This window comes from Nerophis lumbriciformis, linkage group LG09 (genome assembly GCF_033978685.3).
Source record: "Nerophis lumbriciformis linkage group LG09, RoL_Nlum_v2.1, whole genome shotgun sequence".
Taxonomy (NCBI): Eukaryota; Metazoa; Chordata; class Actinopteri; order Syngnathiformes; family Syngnathidae; genus Nerophis; species Nerophis lumbriciformis.
In genome coordinates, this window is record NC_084556.2 from 42,868,689 (window position 1) to 42,880,931 (window position 12,243).

Genomic DNA, 12,243 nt, shown 5'->3' on the forward strand with positions numbered 1-12,243 from the left:
AATCTTTATTATTGCATGCATTTGTAGATGACTTGACTAACCTCTGTCACTTCTGCAGAGAGGAAAGCGACACAACATCTAAAGCCTTCTAGAGTATGAAACTATGTCCGACTTGGTAAACTAATGATTTCCCAACAACGTGTTTGCCATTTGGGGCGGAGTGGCTCAGAAGGTAGAGTGGCTGTCCTAAACTTGTAAGTTCCTGGTACGTATCCAGCCTTTGACATCTGAGTCACTGCCGTTGTGTCCTTGGGCAAGACACTTCCTCCACCTTGATCCCATTGGTGTAAGTGTAACTTACCACCACCAGAGGGAATGTACAATAAGTTTGTTAATGTAATTTATGACACGAGAGGAAAAGTGCTACATAAATATAATTTATTTATCTATTTTTGCTGTCTTTTGTGTTTTACAAATTGGCTGTGATACCTGTCTGTGGTGGTATCACAGAAACTGTATCCAGTGACCTCTTCCCAAAAAGAGAAAAAGAAGAATACAAGCAGTTTGTCTGTCAAGCATGCTGAATGCATTTTGAAACGGCTCAAAATTCTAGAGACCCCTTATATGTATATTACTGTAAATAGTTCAGTTATTTTATAGGTCAAAGTAAGTTTGTGTGTGTTTCTGTATGTAAGTATACACATACATATGTATATAAAATGTGTGTATATACGTGGTGTGTATATATATATATATATGGGACAGCGTGGCGCAGTGTGAGAGTGGCCGTGCGCAACCCGAGGGTCCCTGGTTCAATCCCCACCTAGTACCAACCTCGTCATGTCCGTTGTGTCCTGAGCAAGACACTTCACCCTTGCTCCTGATGGGTGCTGGTTAGCGCCTTGCATGGCAGCTCCCTCCATCAGTGTGTGAATGTGTGTGTGAATGGGTAAATGTGGAAGTAGTGTCAAAGCGCTTTGAGTACCTTGAAGGTAGAAAAGCGCTATACAAGTACAACCCATTTATCATTTATTTATTTATTATATATATATATATATATATATATATATATATATATATATATATATATATATATATATATATATATATATATATATATATCGTCCGGACACGGGTCACGGACGAGGGCTATGGGCTCACCACCCATAGGAGGGCACAGAAGTCGGGTGTTCTGTGAGTTGGGTGGCAGTCGAAGGCACCTAACAGCAATTTAGAGTACCCACCATTTTTGGAGTCCCTAGAGGGAATACTGGAGAGTTCTCCCAGTGTTGATTATTGAACACCATGTTCAAACATAAGGTTGTCCATATGTGCACTTGGCACCAAGACACGCTTGATCGACTTTGTGGTTGTATCATCGGATTTGTGGTCTCATGTTTTGGACACTTGGGTGAAGAGAGGCGCGCAGCTTTCAACTGATCACCACCTGTTGGTCAGTCAGATACGATGGTGAGGGAGGATGCCAGACAGACCTGGCAGGCCCAAGCGCATAGTGAGGGTCTGCTGGGAACGTCTGGCAGATTCTCCTGTCAGAGAGAATTTCAAATCCCACCTCCGGAAGAAATTCGAACATGTACGAGAATATTGAGTCCGAGTGGACCAAGTTCCATGTGTCTTTATTGTCGAGGCAGCCGATCGGAGCTGTGGCCGCTATGCGGTTGGTGCCTGCTGTGGCAGTAATCCCAGAACTTTCTGGTGGACACCAACGGTGAGGGATGCCACAGCTGCTATCCAGCACCGGAACTTACTATCCACCGAGAACCAGTCGATCACTTCCCTTTCTCCCACAGGTCCGGCCGTGTGCCATGCCCCCAAAGGACAACCCCTGACAGGCCCGCACCCATATGACAGCACGACACTGGGCGTGAAAGACGACGCGGCAGAGTACGAGGGCAGCCCCGGGCCGACACACGACAACAAACGGGAACGAAGCCGGCAGGTTCCCCAACCTCGACAACCAACGCGCTGCCACAAACCACAACATCGGCCACCATCCCGCACCAGACCCAGCAGCCATGAGCTGCTGCCCCAAACAGACCGAAAAATTGCGACCGACAACCACACGCCAACAGGACCATGGAGACCAGCCAGTGCCAGCTTTCCAGCCAGACCAAACACCACACGCAGACAAGAGACATCATCACCACCTCCCACTAAAAAACTCCACTTCCCAGTCCAGACACGCAAAAATACACCTCGGCCCAAACCACCGAGACACAGCACCCACAAGAGGGCCGCGCTGCCCTCGCATCAAGCCACCGACACAGACCCCACAGCACGAGGCCAGAACAGACGGGTACAGACCCTGCCCAACAGGAAGCGAAACCTGCGCGACACCACTCAAACCAAAAGAAAACTGACCACCCAATCCACCTCCATTAAAAAATAAATAAATAAAATGAAATAAAATACATTAAAAGCCTCACACCCTCAGCGAGTGGGTGAGGGGCATCTGTGGTCCCTTCCAGGGTTTCTCGTTGTTCCCATTGAGTTTAGATTTTTCTTGCCCTGATGTGGGATCTGAGCCAAAGATGTTGTTGTGGCTTGTGTAGCCCTTTGAGACATTTGTGATTAAGAGCTAAATAAATACAATTTGATTGTGTCCATCTTCGTTGGCCCTGCGATGAGGTGGCGACCTGTCCAGGGTGTACCCCACCTCCCGCCCGAGTGCAGCTAGGATAGGCTCCAGAACCCCCTGCGAACAAAATGGATAATACAAATGGACAATACATAACTGGCAACAAGACCTGTCGTGGAGCTAAGCGAGGCAGTGACAAACGTGATCCAGCAGATAGAGCTCAGCCAACAGGACAAAAGTCAAATGATTGAGCTTGTTCAACTCAAAAATATATATTTTGTGTGGTTTATCAAGACAACAAATGTATAAACAAAGAAAGTCAAATAAAGGTCATTAAATCTTTATTCAACATTTTTATTCAACAAGTTTGCAGACATCCAACAGGCAATTCAATGTTCTGCTTTTTGTGTGCAGCATAAAAGGAGATGTGCCAAGGAGGGACAATGTGTACTAAAAACAATTAGACAGTTGCAGATGTATATTAAGGTGATTTTAGCTCTTTGTTTGCATACATGTTTGTGTGAGCCTCCTATTTCTTTGTCACACCACTCTTGCTGCCTACAGTGACGGGTATATCAGTCACTGCAGCCTCAATGGCCGGCTTGATTAGAGGGGCCTCCACTGTCAGCATGCCATCGGGTGACAGGGAAGAGGTCACCTTCTCCACGTTGGCGCTCTGGGGGAGGCTGCAGAGACCAATGCAATATTAAGTTCCTATGAAGTCAGTTGTGTCCTTGGACCCTAAATAGTTTATATTTAATGGCCCAAGACTTTTAGAATGCATTACTGATGTAATCCATTTGCATTAGGGGGTATAAGAGTTTCATCTGCAGATGACTCTATATCTTGCCTGAACCCTTTGCAAAACAGCAAACTTTCTTTATTAAGGCATCCTCTTTCATAGCTATTAAATAATAGTTTTCTTACATTTACATGAAATACTTACGTGTATTTCCTGGTGAAACATCTGGATACAAAACCATGTTCGTCCTTACGCTCCTCATGCTTGCCTATGAATAAAAAATATATACATATAAAGAGTTCAGACGCAAAAACTGATCCCTCTATTTTCCTTGTTTTTCGTAAATCAATGTTTTTTGTGGAGCTTTTCATAAAACAGCCAACCTGCTGATGTGGGTTGCAAGTGAGTCGTTTCTAACAACCAAAATGGTTTTTGGGTGATTTCTGGACATATGATTTTACACACAGCTCAAAATTGGAGGAATGGCCTTAACCAGTTTTTGTACCTGCTCGTTTGGTTATAGAGGGCTTTGTGGTGATATTTTGTAACAATAATATGTACGAATTAATTCAGTTTGTGCTTACCGACCTCAAAACAAGTTTACATAGTATATGGTGTAATGATAAGTGTGACCAGTAGATAGCAGTCACACAAAGTAGATACATTTGGACTGCAAGATGACGCTAGCACGCAAGCCCAAAACGTTGATGTTTAATTGAGAGTATAGAACATTACACACGGCTCAAAAATCTGTCAAAATGTTTTGGTAAACTTCGACGCCGCACCGCTTGATTTTCAGCGCATTACAGCGACCGTAGTCAGGCATACTAAGCTTCAACATACGTAAGGAGAGTTATCATCTGGCGTTTTGTTTCGCAATAATATGCAGAATAAGCTTTTCTTTTCTATTGGTACCTGCTGTATGGACTGGACTCTCACAATATTATGTCAGACCCACTCGACATCCATTGCTTTCGGTCTCCCCTAGAGGGGGGGGGGGGTTACCCACATATGCGGTCCTCTCCAAGGTTTCTCATAGTCATTCACATCGACGTCCCACTGGGGTGAGTTTTTCCTTGCCCTTATGTGGGCTTTGTACCGAGGATGTCGTTGTGGCTTGTGCAGCCCTTTGAGACACTCGTAATTTAGGGCTATATAAATAAACATTGATTGATTGATTGATTGATGCTGTTGTGTATTTGTGATCCACCATTGTAATCTGCACCAACGCCATAGTCGATAAACTCCTTCTTTTTCTTTATCCTCTTGTTGTGGGGCATTCACTCTCCACTGTTGCCATTTCTAATATGAAGTAGCAGACACTTTTGACTTATATCTGTCAGTAGCTATGGAAGCGCTAAAAACTGCAGGTGTAGTGGGTTTACATAATTCACTCACGGATATTTAGTTATTTTTAGAGAGTTCCGGTCGGACAATTTTTCACGAGATACATTGTCAATGTTGTTGTTGTTGCACTAGTGATCCACAGATAAGGAGATGCTGCTCTGTTGTTGATTTAAGCTAAGTCTGAATGTCATTAAAACAGTTAGTTCCATCTTGTGACACTCATCCTTCAACTCCTGTCCTTACAAGCTACACCGGTGGTACAACAAAGATGACGGGGAGAAGACACAGTCTAAGGGCAGCCATGTAAATAAGACCCGCCTACAAAACGGTGCATCCTGAACAGACGGTCAGAAAGTGACTTGAAATATGTAATCTATGCAATAGTTTGACCAAAGCACCACAATTACATGTTATGTAGACTACAAGGAAGTGTTTTGAATGTGGGGAAAAAAATCATAATAATGCGCTGTAATATCTGGTGCGCCTTTTGTATGAATATACACCTGAATAGACCTGTACATCAGCAGTGCGCCTTATAATCCGGTGCGCCCTATGGTTCCAAAAATACGGTACGTCATTATTTTCTGTAAGCCTCTCATATGTCTGACCCAATTTCTTACTTCACCACTACTATCCTTGTGATTATTTGTTGCCTTTTTTGTCTGAGGGAAACATTGTTATACTATTTGACTCAAACCTGAATTTACTTAGATGTTTTGGAGCAATGTTGCAAAGCTTATTTGTATTACTCCAAAACATGCATCCAAAATGGTATTGTTAAACAATGTATTTTTTTTTGTGAAAAATAAAATCAAGAGTGTAAAATAAACAATTGTGAGGTGATATAACAGAGGCATTATTTACAGCACCAGGGATTAACAGCTGAGTTGGAGGAGTTAAATAGAGCTGGGAATAAGAGTAGTGTAACATTTCACATAAAGTGTTATGTCATTGTATTACAAAGTCTTTTTTTAATCTCATGGTAATATGGGACAAAGTGTTACCTTTTTGGTTAAATATGGGTTGCACACTTTTGTTTCTAAGCACAGGAGGATTTTGTTTTACAAGGAACAATTGGGAACTCTCTTCATAAGAATATTTAATGTATAGACGATGCCAAACTAAAGCTGATGGTGAACATTAAAGCGGATTGTATTTGTTTGCTTTGACAACGAGATGTTGCAAATTCCACTGGAGTTGAACCCTGCGCTTTGTGTGCCCTAGTATGTGACAGCTGTTATCATATTCTGAACATGATTCAGCTGTACTATGAAATAACATGAGCAACTTTCTCTAATTAAAACTGTTTGACTATACTGAGCAGTCTTTGCCTTTGCATGGTTTCAAGTTATAATGTAACTGTAACTGGCTTTTCTGAACACTTCGTCTAGCAAAGTGGTTCTCAAACTTTTTTCACCTAGTACCACCAACACTTGGCTTTCCAAGTACCACCACACTGACCAAAAGTAAAATAAAGTTGCATAGTAGGTCTAAGTATTCATAAAAAACAACGCAGAGGCTTTTTTCAACATGTATATTTAATATTATCGGCCACTGTAACATTACACACAGTTTGAACAGTAACACGGGGTTTGAATATAGAAAATATAGGAAAATAAAACACCGTACATTAATCAAGTGATTATTTGGCGTATCGCTAGATGAAGCTTGGATACCACTTGTGTTACACATACCACAGTTTGAGAATCACTGCTCTCGCACATCAAATCACCTTATTTGCTATTAGGTTCATAGTAGGTACATATAACAAATTCTATCTGTATAACATACTACAATCAGGTACAATTTGTATTGTTAGGGACAAACTGGTCTTTTAAATATATAAATATATTGGTGCTGCCCACCTTCTTTAAAAATGACCTACAATGATTGTTTTTTTTCTGACTTATAAGTGTTGCTGCAATGTTGGATACTTGTGTTTAACAATACCAAAATATCATATCATAGTGTAAATGCATCTAAGTGTGAGTTTACGCGCAGTTTTGTGCAGTTTGAGTGTTTGTTTAACAGTGGGGAATCAGTGATGTCACAGATTGACGGACATACTAATGTGACGGGCATACCTTGAGACCTCCGAATTCCGGAGATTGGGAGGGCGGGTTCACGATGGCAGAGGGGTTAGTGCATCTGCCTCACAATACGAAGGTCCTGAGTAGTCTTGGGTTCAATCCCGGGCTCGGGATCTTTCTGTGTGGGGTTTGCATGTTCTCCCCGTGACTGCGTGGGTTCCCTCCGGGTACTCCGGCTTCCTCCCACTTCCAAAGACATGCACCTGGGGATAAGTTGATTGGCAACACTAAATTGGCCCTAGTGTGTGAATGTGAGTGTGAATGTTGTCTGTCTATCTGTGTTGGCCCTGCGATGAGGTGGCGACTTGTCCAGGGTGTACCCCGCCTTCCGCCCGATTGTAGCTGAGATAGGCTCCAGCGCCCCCCGCGACCCCAATGGGAATAAGCGGTAGAAAATGGATGGATGGATGGGAGGGCGGGTGGTGGGGGGGCGTGGGGGGAGGGGGGTTGTTGAGGTGGGCGGGGTCGGGGGGCGGTGTCGGAGCGGGGTTAAGGGGGAGGAGTATATTTATAGCTAGAATTGACAGTTGACAGTGACAGTTTTGTCAATATGGACCAGTACGAAATTGGATCATGGCTAAACTCCGACGTAAAATGACGGAATAAGGAAAGATAAGTATTATTTTCATCTAATCTTGGCATGTGCCAAGATTAGATGCTGCTAAAACATTGTTGTTGTTTTAATGCAGCTGGATCGGAGAAGTATTCTCTGTATCTATAATGCCACAACTTCCAGACGACTGTTAAAAACCCACTTCTTAAAAACTGCTTTTCATACCAGACGAAACATCTCACAATCTAACCATGTTCTCTTTAATTTTGTCTATTTTATGTTGATTTACACCTGTACACTTTGTTTGTTATTTTTATATGTGATGTGCTTTATGATTATGACCAGAGTTTCCATTTGAGTATGTGTAATATGGGTTCAAGGATTCATGGACCTTTATTTGTCAATATATATATATATATATATATACTGCGATGAGGTGGCGACTTGTCCAGGGTGTACCCCGCCTCCCGCACCATTGTAGCTGAGATAGGCTCCAGCGCCCCCCGCGACCCCAAAGGGAATAAGCGGTAGAAAATGGATGGATATACGCACATGTATATGTATATATGTATGTACGTCTTTAGGCAAAAATCTGGACACCCCTGCTCTAACTCCTAATCTTAGACATTTTTTTCTAACTGATTATCCTGTTCAAGGTCACAGTAAGCTCATCGTATGACTGCAAAATCTAAATATTGTCCACGATATTGTTGTAAGAACACTTTAGAAGGATGAATGTTCGTGTCAGATCCCATTAGATTTCATAATGTACCTAATGAAGTGGCTGTAAAAGACGAGTCTCTCTAACAGCACACAAACCAAAAGAAAGGCCTCACCTGTAATTTCCACCACACCATCCATGGTCTTGACCACCAACTCTTCAGGTGAGAAATGGTTGACATCCAAAGACACCTTCCAGTGGTCTTGGGTCTGCTTGATCTCTGACATGCCGGTGCTCATCTGGCGGGAGAGGGCGCGAGCCTGCTGTGCCGCCATGGCACCGGGGTACATCATGGGCATCTGGGGCATCATGGCACTCATCTCCGCGGGCATCATGGGCCGCATGTAGCCTGGCCAGTGGGTGCAGGGGAACTCTTCCACGGGGGCGGGCATGCCAAAGGTCTGGTCAAAGATGCGACTAGTCGGGTTCCAGTCGCGGAAGGGTTCCCAGCTTGCGGTGCGGACCAGGCTGAAAGGAATACGTCGCTCTGTCATTATGAGTGTTGTCCTGAAGCTACTGGCGCCCTTTAGCCTCTGACAATGTCCCCAAACTAGCTTCAGCCCTCTTATATAAATAAGAGGGCTATCACCGCCTCTTTCAAAATAGCTCTTTGCCCTCCCTTCACACACTCATGAAAGCCACCAAAATATCTATTTGTAGCGACTAATGGCATTGCAATGGAATCTGACATGAAGCTCCTCCCTAAATGACAGCTGACCTGTGCACTGTCAAACTCCCTCATGCAGCTCCCTCCTGTGAGGGTGGTCCATATAGCCAGAAGAAGAATGCTGAAGGCGTCAGATTACATGACATTACATCAAAAAGACGTGCATGGAAACATTCACATGCTCATTTGAATTACTGTCTTCATTACAAACATTACAGCACATTTGCCATGTAGAACACACCTTGATAAGACTGTCCATCTGGCATATTTGGTTCAAATGTTATGCTTGAATCTAACTTTGTATTGCCCCAAACTACTGGAAAGAGCACTTTCCTGTCTTTTTGTGACAAACTTAAAGGCATTGCTTAAAAACTTACAAAAGCACATTTTCCATGTAGAACTAAAGTACATTAGTACAATCAAAATGAGCCAAATGGCATCTTTGGTTCAAGTGATATCCTTGATACAAACTTTTTACTTAACATTTGAAGAGTTCAGGCCCAGAAACCGATAAGCGCCATTCCTCCGAATTTGAGCTATGAATACCACTAAATAGTTTACACCATTTTCTAACAGAAGGTGACATCACATTTTCCGCAAAAGCGACTTATCTTTTGCATTTCACTGCTAAATATTTGGTTTCACTTCAGAAACCAAAAAGCGCCCCGATTCTCTTTGTGGGACAAACACACAAATCTGTCAGCACCAATCAGTGCATCGCAATTTGTTGACGTCATCAAATATCACTGCTCATGTTTGTTCGCATTGTATCTGTTTTGCTCTCATAACTAAATTAAAACGTTGATAATGAGTAACTTTGGTTAAATCATTGAGTGCGTGGTGCTCTCGCCTACTGGGCGCTGTCCTGATAAATCTGGCGGTCCGTGAGAGCAAAAAAGATGGAAGATGCGGTGGGAAAAATCCTGTCTATTGGCTGTGTACATCATGACAGCAGGCACGTGCACACATAGGGCCCTATGGGTGCTTGAGCCCCTGCCCTTTTTTGCCTCGTCTTAAAAAGGGCCCTCTGCCTGTGTGTGTTTTTTTTTTTTTTTCTTTAAATAACATTAATAAATTCCTGTCAGGGATGAAAAAAACAGCGGTCCAAAAACTCCACGTTTTCTTGTAATACCGGGTTGTTTGAGCCTGCCGCTTCCGCCAGAGAGGGAGAGAGAGGGCGAGTGAGTGAGTAAGTGAAAGGAGAGAGAGCCAACTGCGTCCCTGAGGAGACGTGACAGTGGAGCAACTTGAACCTGTGAGTTATGGTCTAGTCGCCGTCCACTTATTCAGCATCTAATATGGGTAATATTTCAGAAAAACGCTGTATTATTCTATAATTCAATGTGTCAGTTTCTGTTTTTGCCGGACGTCGGGGCACGGCGCATCAATTGAGCACGACACATCATTTCCGCACAGAGCAGAGCGGATCGTGCGGGACAGGAAGTAGTGTACAAAATACAAAATAAAACACCAGGTTAATTTTCAAAATAAAATGCACTGTGTTTACGGCGGATCACATTTCTCTCACAGTAGAGGTTTAGATATAAAGTTTATTGTGACTTTGCTATTACTGTGTGGGTTAACAAAATAATAATAATAATAATAATAATAATAATGATAATAATAACAATAATAATAATAATAATAATGATAATGATAATGATAATGATAATGATAATAATAATAACAATTATTATTATTATTATTATTATTAATAATAATTTCAGCATTCTGGGGATATAAGATGTAGGTTATCTGTTAGGAATATTACCATCTGTATTTAAACTTGATTCATGTTGATTATGCCTGCAGCACAATGCCAAAAAAAGAAAGTATACAGAAAAGGAAGGAGAAGGAGCGCCAGGAAGCAGCTAAGGGTAGCAGACCTCTTAATGCATGGCTAAAACCAAGTACTAGCATCATGGAAGCCCTGAATTTACATTGAGGAGCATATTTGGGTATGGGTGGCCTCCATCCTACAGCCCTCTACTGGCCCCTGGTCCATATTTTTGGCCCTGTATTGCGTTTCAGTTGTTTAGTCTGAGCATTAAGTGAGAAAGACCATAAGTTACAACTTGATGGTGTTTTCATCAAGTTAAGGGAAGAAGGACAGATTTTCTCATTGAAGTTTTTTCCATTTGAGTATTTATTTTTGTATTTTTTTTCAAAGTTCATGTTGCACTGTTCAATTTTCAATATTAAAGTGCTTATCTTTAACAATAAATAGCCTAATAATAAACCAGTGTTTTGTTGCTTTTCATGTCTTCCAAGCCTATGATATTGTGAATTAACTCATTATGACAATAATTTGTTGACACAAAAGAAATGGCAATCACGTTTACCTACAAAGGACACACAGCTAAGTAGTTAGCTTCCTATTAGCAAATTTAATTTTACATTAATTTCCATATTGTGCAAAGGACCAAAAAAAAATGTCCTGCCCTTTTCTGACTTTGAGCCCCTGCCCCTCTATAATCATGTGCACATCCCTGCATGACAGGATACATGTGTAGCCACTACTCTCTCAAATGACCAACTGAATCATGTGTTCACGCAGTACCCATGACGCAACTGTCAATACCACGACCCCCTTATCCAGGTATCAAGGTGTTTGTGTGGATGAAATTCAATTATTACGGTGATGGAATAAGCTTTCCTCAATAAAAAAAGAAGATCTGTTTTTCTGTTTTCACTCATTTTTAGTGCCAGGCTGGCATCATTTGGGTTAGTCTGTCTTTGCAAAGCAACATTTTTTGCAGTTATCTGTATTTGTGGCAAGGTGTCCATTTGTGTAATAAATTTGCATTTTTCAAATTGAAACAATAATTGTGTTTGTTAGACACGATTCACTTGCAACCCACATCAGCAGGATGGCTTTTACATTAAAAGCTCCACAAAAAACAAATGATTTACTTAAAACAAATAAAATGGAGATATCTGTCTCTGTGTCTGGATTCTTGAATTTAACACTCACAAATTCTGCAGTCTACTTCTATATGCAAGCCGTCCTCTCTACAGTAGGATGCTCCTACATTTTAACACATGATCTGTGTTCACTTTAAACTGTGTCATTTTCTTTAGCATTTCTGCCTTACCTTGTAGTAGATACAAAATAATTTATTCCGAAAAAAACACATTCTCGCCGCCATTCTCAAAAAAAAGTCAACTTCACCTATTATTGGACTGATAAGCTGTCATAATAATAATAATAACGATGATAATGAGGTGGTGACTTGGCCACCGTGTACCCTGCCTTCTGCCCAACTGTAGCACTTTTCACAACACTCAAAGCTCGTCCATGAGAACTGAGAACCCATCACAATGATGGTGATAAGCTACATTTGTAGCCACAACTGCCCTGGGGTAGACTGACTTCCTTAGGAAGCTGCGACATGCTGGATTAGGGAGCTCTCTCCTTAGGACTTGTGACAGATGTGTGGTGTAGGGCACCCTCAGCAGAAGCATAAGCGTGTGGCACAGTATCTGCACGGCTGAAGATAGGTAGCAGGGTTTCTCCTTAACTGCCAAGATACCTGTGGCGGTGAGGGCGTGGTTACAGGTGTGATCACAATGACGTCATCGAG

General features: G+C 42.1%; 1 protein-coding gene across 1 annotated transcript; it reads right to left on the reverse strand.

Annotated features, from left to right (window-relative positions):
• Positions 1–2,863: 2,863 nt before the first annotated feature.
• Positions 2,864–8,566, reverse strand: hspb1 (heat shock protein, alpha-crystallin-related, 1). The gene is made up of 3 exons (XM_061961701.2): positions 8,108–8,566; positions 3,486–3,549; positions 2,864–3,225 (listed from the first exon to the last, which is right to left on the reverse strand). The coding sequence occupies exons 1-3, from the start codon at positions 8,484–8,486 to the stop codon at positions 3,069–3,071; spliced, it is 600 nt and encodes a 199-aa protein (XP_061817685.1). The 5' UTR covers positions 8,487–8,566; the 3' UTR covers positions 2,864–3,068.
• Positions 8,567–12,243: the final 3,677 nt, after the last annotated feature.

What these genes read in the sequence shown, in the direction of transcription:
- hspb1 (XM_061961701.2), bottom strand. Translation starts at nt 8,486, where the DNA reads ATGACAGAGCGACGTATTCCTTTCAGCCTGGTCCGCACCGCAAGCTGG. An exon ending in TGGTGTGGTGGAAATTACAG is followed by an intron (nt 3,550 to 8,107) that starts GTGAGGCCTTTC and finishes TTTTATTCATAG; the next exon opens with GCAAGCATGAGGAGCGTAAG. An exon ending in TGTTTCACCAGGAAATACAC is followed by an intron (nt 3,226 to 3,485) that starts GTAAGTATTTCA and finishes TGGTCTCTGCAG; the next exon opens with CCTCCCCCAGAGCGCCAACG.